The sequence below is a fragment of the Centropristis striata genome, chromosome 3, assembly GCF_030273125.1.
Source record: "Centropristis striata isolate RG_2023a ecotype Rhode Island chromosome 3, C.striata_1.0, whole genome shotgun sequence".
In the NCBI taxonomy this organism is placed as follows: domain Eukaryota; kingdom Metazoa; phylum Chordata; class Actinopteri; order Perciformes; family Serranidae; genus Centropristis; species Centropristis striata.
This window is the reverse complement of record NC_081519.1, coordinates 31,353,696-31,372,350: the sequence shown is the minus strand read 5'-3', so window position 1 is coordinate 31,372,350 and position 18,655 is coordinate 31,353,696. Positions and strand designations below refer to the sequence as shown.

Here is an 18,655-nt window from a genome sequence, read left to right as displayed (position 1 = left end):
TCAATCAATCAATCAATCAATCAATCAATCAATCAATCAATCAATCAATCAATCAATCAGGCTTTATTTGTACAACACTTTTCATACAAGAGAGATGCAACACAAAGTGCCTTACATAAAAAAAGGAGAAAGTCATAATAATAATAATAATAATAATAATAACAAAACACAGAAACAAGCAGACACCCTCCGCCCATCCTCAACCCTCCACCCCACCTATCCCATTAAAAACAAAGCACAAACTGAGGAAGTATATGAATATGACCCTACTTCTCATTTGATTTATTATCTCAGTAAACATTATCAAAATAATTTTATGGTCTCAATTGTTCAATACAGCATGATTTTTATTTTGTAAAACAAGACAATATATCAGGATATGCCACCTTATGACTGACAGGTTGCCACAACAGTACACTGTGCATTTGTGTCTTAGAACATCATTTACCCTTACACAATATTATTGCTTTCATCAAACTTAATTGCAGCTTTTTGGTCAAAGCCTCTTTCTAACATTGTCTTTAAACCAATGGGTGAGGTCATAGTGGCTATGTCCACTACTATTAAACATTTGAGGAGATTTATGTTGTTATGTTATGATGTGTCATTAAGGTCTATTCCTCGGGGGTATATCCATCATTTAAGATACGGCAGAACTTTTTTTAATATTACGGTAAAATTATAAAATTTATAAATTATAAATTAAAAATTATATTAGCACTGTTGATTTCACGTTTAAAATTGCCATTTTTTTCTCAATTTTTTAACCATATAAATAAAAAGTTTTTCTATTAAAAGAGACGCTGTTCTGCCATATAATTGACAAGAAAAGACTTTATAAATGCTGCATAAATTAAAGATTTTACCATTAAATATTACAGTATATTTTTGCCAGATATGGTGTTTAGTACATTTAACAGTGAAAAAAAGTATTTTTTTACAAAAAATTGATCCAAACAACGCCAGTGTATTTTACAGTGGATAAATGTTGTTGTTTTTTTAAAACTGTAAAAAAAAAAAATACTGTTTTGGCTGATATATACATTTACGGTGTTTCATTCTTACTGAAACTGAATTAACTCATTTATCATTTTACGGTCTTTTACTGTCATGGTTTAGCAGTTTTTCACTGTAAAAATCTAGACATTTTTTTACAGTGTATAATAAACAGAGTTACTGTACATAGATGTACATAAGACTAGAAGATGACTTCTACATGACCCCTTTCAGCACAGATTGTCACAAACATTGGTGTTTCCAGCGTAAAGCCTTCTCAATGTCAGTGTTTTGGGGAGAACAGGGTTTCAGGTAGAAAAGCACTCAGGGTGCTCCCCATAGAGCATGTCAGTGTCACTGTAAAGGTTAATGATTCCCTGCTCTGCAAAATATGCCAACCCCTTTAGATCACCTACAGAGCCCTGGTGGGCTCCTCTTTCTTCTTGTCTCCCTGCTTCTACTCTGGCTTTTCTTCTTCTTCATTTCCTTCTTAACTAAACTCTACATCCTTCTCTTCTTCCTTAGTCCTGTGACTGCTCCTCACACGGCCCCTCCTCTTCATCCACTTATTCTTGCTTGTTGTCATCCACGTGGGAGCTTTAGAGTAGGGATAAAGACAAGTAGAGAGGAGGAGGAAGACGCATGGTATAATCCTTACATAAATATACACTCAACAAGGATCATATTATCACAGTCAATAGAAAAACACTGCTTCTGTCCAAACAGTAGTGCGTGTTTACACATTGTATTGTCTTTACTGATTTTTTGGTACAACTTTTGTCTGCATGCTCTAATGTATTCTGCCCTACAAAGTCTAAAAGCAGTAACTACACAAAAGGTAAAACTGAGAAAAACTGCTTTAAAGTTTTGTAACGTTTTTAACTGGCCTGCCAAATGGGTTATATGTAGATAAGTAATTTTTATGCTCAAAAATCATGATGATTTATTTGACCTTTGACCCCAAAAACATAGTTACTGCATTGCTGCATTCTAATAGTAATGCAGAAAAAGAGTGCAGTAACTACAATGTTGTTGTCTTCTTTCAGCTTTTATATTTTGTTTTCAGTGAATAAACATTTCTTAATTGATTTTGTTATCAGTGTATTTAAAAGTGTACGTAAAGTATAAGTAAACTCTATTAAAAGATGTGCGTATTTTAGACTTAATATTATAAAGAAATGTTATATTTTGGTCTTAATATAATTCCATCTCACTTTTTTACTTCATCACTATCTAGATAATAATTTCCCTTTCAAATAAACTTATAGTTTCTATTATTTTTATGTTTAAATTAGTATATATATCCAAAGCAGACGGTGGTAAGTGCAATTACTGCTTGGTTTGGAGTTGGATTTTGTGGTTTTTGTATAATTTTTTCTCTGAAATAAAGCAAATTGAAATCTAAAACTTTGTCTCAAGATAAAACAGACATCAAAGGATTCATTTTTAGTTATAACTCAATTTTGACCAAAAATGTAGTTACTTCAGTCAGACTGATGCCATGTTGTGTTTTTGGGGCAAAAAGCTGGACTGTTTTTGACAACCTATGAAAATAATGTTGTTATGGAAGCACATATCCAGCCTACACTAGACACACCTGGATCAAAGAGTCTGCATTTTTTTTATCACTGTCCAGTAAAGTCCAGGGTTGCCTTTTAGTTCAGCTATGATGTCTTTGAAGTCTGTGAATCCAAATCCTACCAATAAAAATGTAAAAAAGTATTTATGGACCACAAAACTTTTTTCCATAAACTACACCTCAAATTTTACCTTGAACTGCCGCCAGATTTTTAGAATGTCATGAGATCATGCCAGAATTGCAGGATAACAACATCAGGAATCCATCTAGACAGGCTCCAAGTAATTTGTTGAGTCCCACAACCAGCGATGCAGCCAGTCAGCTTCCTGTGAGGAGCTACTGTGATGACACAGGGAGCTGCTGTTCTGTTTTAATTTCGTTGTGGATTGTTGTTTTCAAATTCAGTTAGTTTTAATTCATTTTTTAGAGTGAGTTTGCTAGTTTTAGTTTAGTTTTTATTAGTTTTAGTGTTAGTTTTAGTTTTTTGTCATTGTCTGTGTGTTTGGTGTGAGATTTAAAGAGGTCATGATAAATTTTGGCTTTTTTTCCCTTTGGTTTATCAAGCTAAGCACACTTCAGATTACCATAGTAACTAAACGTTTTACGCTAGCTGCTCTTTACAGCCAACATGGTATCATTACGGTAATTTCACTCGCGCCTCTCCTTGAACCCCACAAAGCAGGAATACACACGCGCGCCGTGGAAAAATAGAAACACTGGATTATGTATAAAAATAAGTTGACAAAGATGAAAATGAAGAACATTTTTATTATAATTTTAGTTAGTTTTAGTTAGTTTTGTAACCACACAATACAGTTTCAGTTAGTTATCTTTTTATTTTATTTTTAAACTCTCATACTTATTTTTATTTTATTTAAGGAAAATGTTTTTTCAATTCTAGTTTTCGTTATTTCGTTAGTTTTCGTGAACTATAATAACCTTGCTTCTGTCCGTTCAAAACAACAATGGCAGCTCCTGAAGAGGTTAGCGCAGATGCTGCAATAACATCATTTCTATCAGAAGTGGAGAGTATTTATTCATTAAAAGAAGAGCTGAGAACTGAAGGTTTTTGTTCCTCTCCCGACTGGTTTCAGCACAGACAGTGTGTGACGGTGACAGACAGATGATTCATCCAATCACCTGCTAGGAGTCATACTAAACTCCTAACAGCCCACATTAGTCTGATTGTTTACAGTTTTACCTGGAAGACATGTTAATGCCTTTGTTTATGCATTTATGCGAAAACATCACATTTCCACACAACCAGAGGAATTAAAACATATTCTAGGAAAGTCATAGGAAGAGTTAGAAAGTCACTTATAAAATAGAGATGCAGCATGGAGCTGAGCAGTGAATCACACTCGACCATAGACTGTATAAATAATGGACGTAGTCACTGTGACGTCACTCATTGGTTTGTGGCCCGTTGGAAGCCTCGAGTTCAGCGTTATACTCGTCGCCATCTTGTTTCCGATACGGGGAGCAGACCATATCTGGACTGTGGAGGAGTGAGAGGGATCTGATCACTGACTACAGCCTCTCTACACCTCAACCTGACTGAGAGAAGTCACTGCTAATTCATGTTAGCATTAACTGGAGCATTAACTGGGATGTTAGTTTTGACTAGCAAAAAACAAAAACAAAATGTATCTTTCTTACCTCAGAAAACTGAGCAGCGACTCCTTGGAGTGTCTATTAGTCCAACCAAACACTGAACAAGACATTTTACATTTTATATGCTACTTTGAGATCATATGAAGTAGCAGCCAAACTTTTAGAATGCAGCTTAAGGCACTTCCTGGTTTGCCTCCCTGCTCAGACCCGGAGGTTGCCGCCTGGTTGAATTGAAGATTTTTACAATGATAATAATAATAAACATGCACAAGTATACACTAACAAGTAGGCTATTACAAGTAGAACTATTTAAGCAAGAGTATAAAATTATTATGGAAAGTTTAAAAATATTGTTCTATGTCTGCAACTCAAAAAAAGAGGAGGGAAATTCAGTCAAATTCAAAGTTACAGGTTTTTTGTGTTATTTTTTATCAGCCATGTAAATTCAGCCTAGTTTTATAATTGTATCTATATTTTCCTGTTTTTCAAAAATACTGGAGAAAAAAAAAGGAAATGCGTGAGACAGACAGGAGGACAGACAGCAGACAGGAAGGCAGGCAGAGAGAGACAGTTTGCCATTTTGCCTGCTCTCAGCCTCAGGCCAGACTGAGAGTGTGAGCCAATCAAACAGTGAGTCAGGCAGCATGTCTTCCCTCTCCCTGCTGTGATGCTAGCATTACCAGTAACACACACACACACACACACACACACACACACACACACACACACACACACACACACACACACACACACACACACACACACACACACACACACACCAGCCAGTGTAGAACAAAAATACTCTATTATACAACACTGTTTTATGTGGACAATATTATGAAAAGCATGTGTTGGCCAGGACTCTACATCCTGTCTTCTGTGTAAACCAGCTTAACATTAAATCCACATACTGAACAACCTGCAGAAAACCATCTTAGCATGTGATGGTTGTACAATTACCAGAGTGTGACGTACATTTCATTCAAAAGCTCAGATGATGATGTGGAGCCCTTTGATTTTATGTGTGAATCAGCAAGTAGCATCCTGGAGGGAACAAATTCACTTAGGATGATTTAAACAAGAAAAAGAGTTTCTCTTAAACATACCTTCACATAACGTTGTGTTCAGACTGACGTCAGCACTGGAAGATCAAGCACAGCCTGAACAACAGAGGAGCTGACGCAAAGCACTCAACATCTGGTCGATAATTCAGTTATCATTTATCCAGATCGTTACAGCAAAATCATACCAAAATCCAAATCAAAATTACGTTATTCATCCCTGAGGGTAAATTCAGTTAGTCTGGTAGAATCTCTGTTAGAATGAGACAGCCTGATGGCTGTAGGAGAGAAGGATCTTTTGAATCTCTCCGTCCTGCAACAGAGAGAGAGGAGCCGTCCACTGCTGTTTTTTTGGTCCATAAAGGTTTTGTGTAGCAGATGATCTGGGTATTTCAGGATGGCCTGGAACATGTTGACAGGTCATCTCTCCACCACCTCCTCCAGTGTGTCCAACCTGGCTCCAACCACAGAACCAGCTCTTTAGACCAGTCTGTCCAACCGCCTTCATCTCTGTGTGTGATGCTGCCTCCCCAGCAGACTGCAGCATAAAACAACACACTACCACCACAGACTGATAAAACATCTGCAGCATCTTACTACACATGTCCAGAGATCTGAGCTTCAAGAAGAAAAAGAGGAGCTCTGCCCCTTTTTGTAGAGAGCGTCTGTGTTTAGGGACCAGTCCAACTTATTATCCAGGTATACACCTAGATACTTAGCCCCATCTCCATGTCCACCCCACAGGTGTTCACTGGCTGAAGAGGGGGCTTGAACCTGTGGAAATCTCTGATCATTTCCTTAGTCTTTGAGGTGTTCAGTAGGAGATAGTTCTTCTGACTCCAGTCCCTGAAGGCTTTTATCAGATCCCTATATTCAGATTACTTTCCATTCCTGATACACGCCACAATAGCAGTGTCGTCAGAGTACTTCTGGATGTGGCAGGACTCAGAGTTGTAGTTGAAGTCCCCTGTGTACAGTGTGAACAGGAATGGAGCCAGAACAGTGCCTTGTGGAGCCCCTATGTTGCTCATTAATGTCCCAGAAACACAGTTCCCTAACCTGACATACTGTGGTCTTCCTGTCAGGTGATCTGTGATCCAGGAGATAAAGGAAAGATCCACTCCCATCTCTGAGCTTGTTTTTGAGTTTGTTGGGTTGGATGGTGTTGAAAAAACATGATTCTCACATCAGCACCAGTTTTCTCCAGATGAGCAAGGGCACGGTGAAGCATGTAGAGGACAGCATCGTTCACTCCCAAGTGTTGTTTGTGTGCAAACTGCAGGGGGTCGAGTTTGTCTTTGACCTCAACTCTTTATCCAGATCGTTACAGCAAAATCATACCATGATTAACCTATCTAAATTGATGATAACAAGCACACACTAAATCAAATTTCTCAGAAAAATATGATGTGAAATGTTTTGAGGGTATATCATTGTACAAGCCAGTATCATTCATTCATTCATTCATTCATTCATTGTGATATCTTTGTAGTCAGGTTATTGGGAAAATTAATGTCAGTTATGCTTCACATAGATACATGCCTTTGTTCACCCCTCTCTCACACACATACACACACACACACACACACACACACACACACACACACACACACATACATATGTATTTAATCACTGGTAGATGTTAGATATTATGTTTGTTTTTTTGTTTTTCTTTTTGGAATAAATGCTTTTTGGAATATACATGCTGTCTATTTATTGTAACACAAGAGTGAATGCTGCCAACCTCTTCTGTGCAAAGAACTTCAAAATCCTTCAACTTCTATGAAATATTGATATCCGTGTCAGTTTCACGGAAATTTGAGTGATTCCGTGGCTATTCCATGGATTTTGAGTTAAGCAAATCCGTGGCTATTTCACGGATTCCTGTAAGACCAGGTTGACTCTGTAGTATGTCTACACAAAGATATTAGTCATCTAACTTCTGTGTGTGTGTGTGTGTGTGTTATGGTAGGTGTGCTGCAGAAGTGACTGACGGCTCCCAGTATTTTGTGCTGCTGATGATCACAGATGGCGTCATCTCAGACATGGCTCAGACCAAAGAGGCTGTGGTCAACGTGAGTGGACACAACACTGCCAACAAAACAGAGTGACTGTATGTAAAGACACCACATCATTCAACTCTAAACAATGTCCATTCAAGGAAACTAAATCTTTATTGAAATGGATGACAAAATATCAGAGACAAGATCAAAGCAGTGCATAATATTATTTTTTGCCATTCCACCCAAGGTTATAATAGTTTGAGATTTTTCATTAGTTTTATTTTTAATTTCATTGTCAATTTTTGTTTTCAAATTCAGTTCATTTTAATTAGTTTTTAGAGTGTGGTTGCTAGTTTTAATTAGTTTTTATTTTTGGGAAATGCTTAGTTTTACTTTAGTTTTTATTAGTTTTAGTTTTAGTTTTTTTTTGGAAATGTGGTATTTGTTGGGTGCCAGATTTAAAAAAAAGTCACAATAAATGTTTCCTTTATTTCCTTTGTCTGATCCATCTCAGCCCCAATAAGTTTATTGAGTCATAAAACCAGATCGATGAAATAGATTTCATATCAACCAAAAAGGTTTACGTATGAAAAAAGTTGACAAAGACAAAAACGAAGGACAATTTTACCATAATTTGTTATTTTTTGTTAGTTTTGTTACCACAAAATACAGTTTCAGCTAATTATGTTTTTTTTTTTTAAACTCTTGTTTTTATTTTTATTTCAGTCAAAGAAAATGTTTTTTCAATTCTAGTTTTCGTTATTTCGTTAGTTTTCGTTAAGTTTAATAACCTTGATTCCACCAGCTCAGGACATGCACCAGAGATTTATGTAAAACTACATTTTTGTATGGCAATGAGTACATGTTTGATATAACGGGGGAATATTACATTTTAGGTTTTAAATTCTAATTCCTACTGTTACCTCTCACTGAGATCTGGTGGTAGACATCATACATCCCTGAGGCTCCAGTCCATGAAATGTAAAAAGAAAATGACAAGACTCATTAGGAGGGGATTTAACCGATCTGATCTTGTGGTAGTCCCCATAAATCCTGGAAAATGAACAATGGAGACATAATTTAAGACTCAGAAAAAGATTCAGTCTTCAGAGTCATGAAGCCATGAGGAGTCTGGTGTTTGTTGAAAGCGAGTGAAAAATGAAATTATGAGAGGTAGTTCGCATAAAACATGTAAGTATTTGGATTTATATTTTTAAAGTTTACATTACTTGACCTGAAAGAATGCATTTGAAGAGAGGATAATACACTTTACTTTTGATAGAATTTGTTCTATGTTTTCAATTTTAATTATAGTTTGGAATACAGTCCAAAATATGATGTGAAAAAGTCGTGTATAGCTTTTTTATTGCAGACAAGTAGCACATAAAAATAAGGCTGCAACGATCAATTATTTTTAGGGCCCGAACAGGAACAAGTGAGGTCCCTATTGTTTTTCTGTTGGTTATTTATTATTATTATTATTTGTATTATTCTTGATCCCAAATTATCACATTTTTCACTGCCTGAACATACCCCAAAACTCACCAAACTCTGAATATAAGTCACACATGGCAAAAATTTTTATAATCTATTGTCATCCTGAATTTCAACCACTAGTTTTAAACTATGATTCAAACGTGTAATATCAAAAAGGATGCACGTAGTGACAAAATCACTCATTGTGCGGTTCAGCTCTCCAGCTGTCTGCACCATTTCCAGCAGGAGCAGCAGCAGTTTTCAGTGAAAAAAGCTCTGATAAATCCACTGTCCACTGCCTTCTCATCAGCAACGAGACAGACACAGTCAGAAACTAGCTGGTGAACACAGTGGGACATTTGGCAGCAAAAATTCATCTGGTGGTCAGAAATAACTGTTAGTTAAAAACTTGATAAGAGGATAATGTCAGTGTTTGATTACAGTTTTATCTGGTGGCCCAAGGAGCTAAATCATGTACTAATCAGTTACTACAGCTTTTAATTACAAATAGAACAGAAAGTGAGCAACATATCTCAGCACTATGTTTGCTTCAAGGTTAATTTCTGTACAAAACAGCACAACAGCAGCAAAAACAGTAATCTATATTCATACAGGTGAAACATACAGTGCAGTCAGAATGAGGAGGGACAACTGAACTCTGGACAAATAAAGAACCAGTGTGAACACTGCAAAAAAGGGGTGTCTAAAAATAAAATAATAACACGAAATCTGAGGGAAATGATCTTGCTGCATAGACAGATAATTTCACTTGGCAAGATTTCTTAAATTAAGATTATTAAATCTAGAAATAAGCATGGTGTACGCTAAAAATAAGAAATAACTATTAAAACAAGATAAATTAAAGCTGCAAGCGAATTATTGCAAATTATTTGTTTCTTACCAAGATAAAAAAAAATAGATTTAGAAGTGTTAGAGTAGATATTTAGTAGAAATTTATCTTGTGTTCAACATGCTTATTTCTAGATTTAACAATCTTAATTTAAGAAATCTTGTCAAGTGAAATTATCTGTCCATGCAGCAAGATCATCTCCCTCAAATTTAGTGTTTTTATCTTGTTTTTAGACACACCTTTTTTGCAGCGAAGGCATGAAAATATATAAAATATATACACAGGATTTTTGAGTGGGCCAGCAGTTGCCTGCCTCACACCCCTCCTGTGTTGTCTCCACAGGCAGCCTCCCTGGCCATGTCTATCATCATTGTAGGAGTTGGCCCCGCTGAGTTTGATGGTAAGTGTGTGTTTGTGTGTGTTTGTGTGTGTGTGTGTGTCTGTGTGTCTGTGTGTGTCTGTGTGTGTCTGTGTGTGTGTCTGGCACGCATGGCGTTCATTGTGCAACAATGAGCATTTTGAGATATGAATGGTATTGTTGCTGTGTACACATGCTGTGTTAAAAAATACAGTGGGACTGAAAGGGCATAGACTTTAATGTATTAAGTACTTAGTAACTGAGAGCTGGTGTGGAAGCTGGAGTTCTAGCTCTAGCTCTCTAGTCCAGATTTATAAAGGATATTCTGCTCTTGTAAATAATATAATAATGAGAACGTTGGTCATATAGATATCAATTCTGATGATAACATGACAAAAAAAAGTCACACAAAGACATGGAGCTAGAGCAGTTACAATATGTTTTGGTGTCAAAAATAAAATATGACATTGAAAAAGGAAATATTGTCTCTGAAAAAAACAACACATTACATGAAAATGACATAAGCATCTGTCATCACCACACAGCCAGCATACAATTCCTGGCATTGTTTAATTCACTAAATACATGGAGGGTTTATATATATATATATTAGGGCCGGGACTCGATTAAAAAAATTAATCTAATTAATTAGAGGCCTTGTAATTAATTAATCGAAATTAATCGCATTTTAATCGCATATAAATATTTGACCTGAGAACAGTGAGAAGTAATTTTTTTCACATGGATTTTTAGTATACCATTGAATAATGACTGAATACATAAGCTTAAGCAACAAAAATATTGTTTATTTTTGTTCAAGTCCAGCAGAACAGTGCAATTTTTGCCGTTAAGTGTAGCAATAGCATATTTATAAATATAGTACATTTCATAAATTCAGGTAGCCTAAAGGTAGGTAGACCTTCTGTAAACTATAATACTTTGTTTTTTTAAGTAAAACACAATCCACGCTAGCTACCACACTAGCCGCTAGCTGCTATATGTTTTGCATTGAGGTGATACTTGAGGCTGGATGTGCTGCGGTGATATGTGAATTCCTTGTTGCATAGCAACACAACCATGCTCTTATCGACGCTTCCATCCGTTGGTTTTTTGTAACAAAATGTCCCATCATCCACGGGGCCAACCAAAGCGTCTCATCAGCTTCTTCCTTCATGTTCACTGTGGTTTGTTGTCGTCTGAACTCATGAACGCTAGTTGGTGCTCCAGTATAATCGGTCCGCCTGAAACTCATCCAGTGAGAAACGTTCCACGGTGCAAAAATAAGTATGATTAAAATGCGTAGATTTTTTTTAATGTGTTAATTTTTGTGTAATTAATTCATCTTAATTAACGCGTTAAAGTCCCGGCCCTAATAACAACCAGTGCTATACCTGGTGGGTGAGGTAAGTAGATTGGTTAGTCACCAAAGATAGTGTTTCTTATCGGATTTTGTGAGACGATTGTTTGGTGGACCTCAGACCCTCTTTGGAGGTCCGGGGGCATGTAGAAAATTGCTAGAATTTAAAGTTAAACACTGTTAAGTACATCAATCTGGTGCACTTTGACCAAAAAATGAGGAGTCCAGATTTATAAAGAACTTTCTGCTCTAGTAAACAATATAATCATGACAACGTTAGTCATATAGATATCAATGCTGATGATAACATGACAAAAAAAAGTCACACAAAGCCATGGAGCTAGAGCAGTTGCAATATGTTTTGGTATCAGAAATAAAATTTGACATTGAAAAAGGAAACATTGTCACTGAAAAAAAACAACACATATGAAAATGACATAAGCCTCTGACATCACCACACAGCCAGCATACAATTCCTGGCATTGTTTAATCCATTAAATACATGGAGAGTCACAAGGGTTTTTATATATAAGTTCACCTACGGCCATTGCTTGGTTTAAAGTTTATCTGAATCTGATCAACGACTCAGGAAGGGAATGCAGGGCTTGGCTTTGGCTGTGCTCAGCAGGGGAGGAGAACTGCCAACCTAAATTTGGCATATTGTTTATTGGCGGAAAGAGCACTTCAAGTAATTTGACCAACATGTCCTCTGTGGAGGACATTGTTGGGCTGTCTTGCCTGACACACCTTTTTAGTGTTGCAAGAAAGTCTGGGTCAGTGCCTGTCAAGTGGCAGACCAGGTTGCTGGTTCACATTTTTAAATAGGATGACCAATTATTGGGTATTCACAAGCATATATGCACTCGTTATGACTTATTACAAGTAACTAAAGTTGATGCATATATTTCAGTCTGCGTATATTTTTAACTCAGCCACTGCATTCCATAGAAACATTATTCAAACTTTGAAGAAGCATTGAAATGCATACTGATCAATTGTAGATATGCTCATTAATATGAGATAACTATAACTGTATAGTTAGAGTTACTATCATGAATTACAACCTATAGGACACTTCAGTCTCATTGTATCAGAGACAGGGAAAGACAACTACAAGCAGGTAAACATGTATCTAAACAATGTTGGATTTAAAATACGTAAAGCAGCTACACTGCCCTACAAAATTTGACTGCAGTAACTACATTTTTGGTCGAAATTGAGTTATAATTAAAAATTAACTCCGTTTTGTCTGTTTTAGCTTGTGACAAAGTTTTAGATTTCAATTTTGCTTTATTTCAGAGAAATAATGATGTAAAAATTGCAGTAACTACAATATCCACTGTGATACAGAGTAGCCTTATATTTCTTCATTGTGTTGAATGTGAAGACAAGAATAATAGAAAGTATACATTCATTTGAAAAGGAAATTAATATCTAGATTGTGATTAGGTAATCACCTAAAGATAAAAATCACCTAAAGATAAAAAGTAATGTTTATCATTACTATTAGAACCTTGTACAGCAAAACCAGAGTGCAGTATCTACATTTTTGGGGGTCAGAGGTCAAATAAATTGTCATGATTTTTGAGCATAAAAATTCCATCATCAATACATGTAGAAATAAGTCTTATATTACTAACCTACCTATAACTAATTTGGTTGGCTAAAGTAAAAGTAGTAAGTAAAAAACGTTTAAAGCAGTTTTTCTCAGTTTTACCCTTTGCATAGCAGTTAGACTTTGTAGGGCAGAGCAGGGGACTTTAATTTTGTGTTACGTTTGGTGGCCCCTGTGGACAAAAGGGATTGTTTCCATGAGCACCAGACTGTCATTAGAAAGCCTCTCATATTACTGCAACAGAGTTTGACAATGTGCCCCACTCAGTCCCAGCTCTGCTTGTTCCATGCCTCACTTCCCTCCAGCAAGCTGAAGGAGCTCTATTGCTGGCTGAAACAGAGGCCGCTGCTGCCAGCGCAAGAGCTTTTCACCTGCTGCTGGAGCTCTGACGCCTGGCACCAGAGCTCTGACTGCAGATCGAACATGTTAGCAAAGCTGATCTAGGTCTGTCCACAGTTGGCTGGTCACTGCCAGTCCCAGCTGGAATATGGGCTAAATTAGGATCTGGAGAACTTGCTGATGTGGTCTGATGTTGTCAACCATGTCAAGAGAACTGGCTTTAAGAACAACTATACTGGAAGAGCTACCTTCTTGCTGATGGTCTTGTTTGCTTACACTGTTAAAGAAAAAACTGTTGTTTTTACGGTAAGATAAAAAAAAATACAAAGACTAAAATATAACATTACTTTATAATATTAAGTCTAAAATACACAAATCTTTGAATAGAGCTGTTAAACACTTTTAAAACAACATTGTCGTTACTTCTCTGTGTTTGTGCATTACTATTAGAACCTTTTACAAAAACAGCAGCTGTGATTGCCAGAACTTTACCGTCATAAATATGGTGCAACTTTTTCTAATATTTTGCTAAAATTATATTTGCACTTTTGATTTCACAATTAAGAAGTTTTTTTTAAGATTATGTTTTTACGTTTTTCCATCAAAAAAATGCTGTGTCAAAAAATGCCATATAATTTACAAGAAAATACTTTATAAATGACGCATAAATTAAAGATTTTAGTACATTTAACAGTGAGAAAAAGTATTTTTACAAAAAATAAATGCAAAAATTACAGTGATGGCTTGTATATATATTACAGTATATTTTTGCTACAAACACGGTGCCAGTGTATTTTACAGTCGAGTAATGTTTTGTTTTTGTTTTTTTAAATGTAAAAAATACTGTTTGGGCTGATATATACATTTTCGGTGTTTCATTGTTACTGAAGCTGAATTAACCCATTTATCATTTTACTGTCTTTTACTGTCATGGTTTAGCAGTTTTTCACCGTAAAATCTACAGACATTTTTTACAGTATACATAGGTCATAAAGAGGCATCAAATTAAGAGTGTTACCAGTTAAAAGTTCCTTTAGTTGCTTTAAATAATCAGCTTTTCTATGTTATATTTTACCTTTTTATTGCTGCAACTCATTTCAACGAAGAGATGATTAACCCATAGATGCATAACATGGTCTAAAGTGACCGACTTTTTTTTTATATTCTATATCTTTGCAATAAATTAATTTCATCATTCAGTATTGCGTATTTTCCTCAAATAACTTGTTTTTGATCATCATACATCCTAATTTTTTGTTTTCATTTCACCAATTTTGAATAAAATCCCTTTTATTTATCACTTCCAATGCACAAGGTCATTTTTGACCCATGTTGTGCATTAGAAGGTGTTTATATGTTGTCATCAATTCACAAATCATCAATTTAAAACCTGACAAAGAAGACACAAATATGAACTATCATATGTTGTTAAATTGGTGTTTTTCCAATGGAAATTATTATTTGGTGGCTCTAATAAATCTCAAATGTTAAAATATGTGATTTTCCAATGTAATCTGGTGGTTCTAACAACTCTTTTAAAGTTAAACCTTAAAAATAAGACAAACAAAGTTACACATATACTGAAATTGTTCATTTAGTGTATCACTTTTTGTATCACTTTTTGTATCACTACGCTTCTAATGCACAAGGTCATTTTTGACCCATGTGTGTAAACTTGATGTAATAATACAAAAACTATTTTTCTTCATAAAATATGAAAGGAAAAATTGATATAATGATCTGTTGTAATAATATATATATATATTCTAACACACAGCCAGCATGAAATAACATGGGAAATTAATGTGGGTCATTTTTGATGCATGTTGAGCATTAGAAGGTGTTTATATGTTGTGCATCAAAGGGTTAATGCCCAATGACATCTAAGAACCTTCAGCATTTCAAGTCACATTACATTGTACTTTAAAAAAAAGATTATTATATTGTATGATCTGTTGGCTGAACTCAGTTATTCAAAGACATGCTCTAAGAACAAGCAGCTTTGGATCCTCCAGCAAGACAGTTTGATCTGTGCTGAGACAAGTTCATAATGTGATGTCTAGTTCAGTCGGCTAGAAAGAACTGAACACTATTGGAATGCATGCATGACTCTTTAAAAGTTAATTGGCGAAATGATTTGAAAGAAATCACCAGATGAAGGAAGGTTATGCAAGAAATGATTCTAGCTGAGGAAACAGAAAGCCCTCATTGGGACCTATTATTCAGTGTGATAAGGCTAGGGTCAAAGGTCAGCACTTGTGTGTGACAGAAAGAGAGAAATTCAAGTGTAGATGATGGAACTAAATGAGCATGGCATGGCAGGGGGAGAAACAGAAGGGTGTGTAGGGAGTTAGAGAACAAGGAGGTACATGTGTGGTGAACTTATTTATAGATTTATCTTCCTCAGCCACCAGTTTGATCACAGAGTTCTGTGTAAAAAGGAGATCGCTTCCCTTGATCCTGGCAAGACCTGGGGAAATTAAAGTGACAAGAACAGAGCTTCACTGCTGCGTTTGATGAATCATCTTTGATACTACTTACATACTTTGTGAACCGTCTATCAGTGCCAATCAGGGTCCCACAAAACTTTTTACACACTCTGTCACTCAACATACAGAACTTCTTGATGTGTGCCTGATTTACCGTCTGTGATGCCTAAAAAGCTTCAAAAGCAGACACGTCACTTGCAAAAGAGGATAAATCAAATGCTCCTCTTGTGATTTTGGCGCTCAAGATGTATTCAGCTGCTGTTTTCCTGAGGTCTGCTCTCTGGTTGAGTAGACCTCCACACATCACTCACCACCAGTCAGAGCCGAGCCTCTCAGGGAGCACCATGTGGGGATCAGCCTTTTGAAATCAAAATTTATCATAACTCATTCTGTTCTCGATTGTTTCATCCCTCCTTGCATATTTTTTCTTTCTGTTCCCTCAAGCTCATCTGCTTGTCTTCTCATGCTGCTAAAAATACATTTCACACATATTCTTGGATTTGAAAGATTCATCTTAAAATGGGCAACAAACTTGTCGTTTATTCAAATAATGTTTGAAGAGAAAAGAGTTTAAGATTTACTTTTGTCGATCCCCTTTGGAGAATGTAAGTTGTTCAGTTGGGGAAAATTTAGAGCTAATTAGTGGCTCAAAGATGAATTAACTTTGATCTATAAAAATGAAAATACGAAATTTTGGAACAAGGTGCAGTAGTGTTCAATATAATAGCAGCCCAATGTGACTAACCAGATGAATCCAGGTTTTTAGTATATTTTTTATTGCTACATGGCAAACAAGGTACCAGTAGGTGCAGTAAATTCTCAGAAAACCAACAAGACCCAGCATTCGTGATATGCAGCTCTTAAGACTGTGCAATTGGGCAATTAGTTGAAAGGGGTGTTTTAAAAAAAAAAATAGCAGTGTCTGCCATTGACTTTACAAACACAAAACTATTTTGTACAAACTTTTTTTTTTCTAGGATTTAGCAATCCTGTGAATCACTAAACTAATATTTAGTTGTATGACCACAGTTTTTTATAACTGCTTCACATCTGTGTGGCAGGGAGTCAACCAACTTGTGGCACCTTTCAGCTGTTATTCCACTCCAAGATTCTCTAACAACATTCCAAAATTAATTTACATTTCTTGGTTTTGCTTCAGAAACAGCATTTTTGATGTCGCCCCACAATTTCTCAATTGGATTAAGGTCCACTCCATAACATCAGTGTTGTTGGTTTGGAACCAGATTTTGCTGGTTTAGTGTGTTTGGGCTCATTGTCTTGTTGAAACACCCATTTCAAGAGCATGTCCCCTTCAGCATAAGGCAACAGGACCTCTTCAAGTATTTTGACATGCAAACTGATCCATGACCCCTGTTATGCGATAAATAGGCCCAACACCATAGTAGGAGAAACATGCCCATATCATGATGCTTCACTGTCTTCACTGTGTACTGAGGCTTGAATTCAGAGTTTGGGGCTCGTCTCACAAACTGTCTGCAGCCCTTGGACCCAAAAAGAACAATTTTACTCTCATCAGTCCACAAAATGTTCCTCCATTTCTCTTTAGGCCAGTTGATGTGTTCTTTGGCAGATTGTAACCTCTTCTGCACATGCCTTTTTTTTAACAGAGGGACTTTGCGGGGGATTCTTGTAAATAGGTTAGCTTCACACAGACGTCTTCTAACTGTCACAGCACTTCCAGGTAACTCCAGACTGTCTTTGATCATCCTGGAGCTGATCATTGGCTGAGCCTTTGCCATTCTGCTTATTCTTCCATCCATTTTGATGGTTGTCTTCCTTTTTCTGCCCCGTCTCTGGTTTTGCTCTCCATTTTAAAGCACTGGAGATCATTTTAGCTGAACAGCCTATAATTGTTTGCACCTCTTTATACGTTTTCCCCTCTCCAATCAACTTTTTAATCAAAGTATGCTGTTCTTCTGAACAATGTCATGAACGACCCATTTTCTTCAGGCTTTCAAAGAGAAATGCATGTTCAACAAGTGCTGGCTTCATCCTTAAATAGAGGCCACATGATTCACACCTGTTTTTTCACAAAATTGATGACCTCACTGATTGAATGCCACACTGCTATTTTTTTGAACACACCCCTTTCAACTAATTGCCCAGTTGCACAGCCTTAAGAGTGTGCATATCACGAATGCTGGGTCTTGTTGGTTTTCTGAGAATCTACTGAACTACTGCTACCTTGTTTGCCATGTAGCAATAAAAAATATACTAAAAACCTGGATTAATCTGGTTAGTCACATTTGACTGCTATTATAATGAACACTACTGTACATTTCACTTTGTTATTTCAGTCCAATTCATTCCATCTTTCAGTGGCCCCTTGCTTCTGATTGGCTAGTTTTCAAGGATGCTAAGCAGCTCAAAAATATCATCTCGCAGAAGAAGAAGAATGATCTCTGAAATTGCAAGAGGTTGTTCTCCTTAGTTTTGTACACTCAATGTCAAATTCCCAAAAGACTGAACAAATAGGATAAAAAAACAAATAGGAAATAGGACAAAAATAAACTCAGAACATCTTTAAAGGATGATATGCACTACTCACTGCACTGACAAGCAAATAGCATCGATGTGCTCCTGTGCTATTTGCACAGTTTGAATTAGATAATATATAAACAATTGGAACAAAATTGGCCTCTTTCTATGCAAATGAGCCTCACTGCAAAAACATTAAAATTCATGAAAATCAGCAGTAATTGCCACAAGCAGTTCCAGTAAAGTTATTAGAAAGTTGGTGGTAACTGAGCACATTTGAGATATGTGGAGACGGTGTCTGCCTTCTGGACTGAAACTGGAAGGCGGTTCCACAGAAAAGGGGCTTGATAATTGGCTCCCAATTTACTTTTGGAGACTCGAGGAACCACAAGTAACCCTGCATGCTGGGAGCGCAGTTC

The 18,655-nt window shown here is 36.3% G+C and overlaps 1 protein-coding gene across 1 annotated transcript in view; it reads left to right on the top strand.

Moving 5' to 3' along the window:
• LOC131969091 (copine-9-like) overlaps window positions 1-18,655 on the top strand; it is a 187,009-nt gene that overhangs the window by 156,984 nt on the left and 11,370 nt on the right. Inside the window, exons 17-18 of the mRNA XM_059330229.1 lie at window positions 7,223-7,325; window positions 9,922-9,979. Coding sequence (XP_059186212.1) covers window positions 7,223-7,325; window positions 9,922-9,979 — 161 coding nt within the window. The remainder of the gene's footprint in view (window positions 1-7,222; window positions 7,326-9,921; window positions 9,980-18,655) is intronic.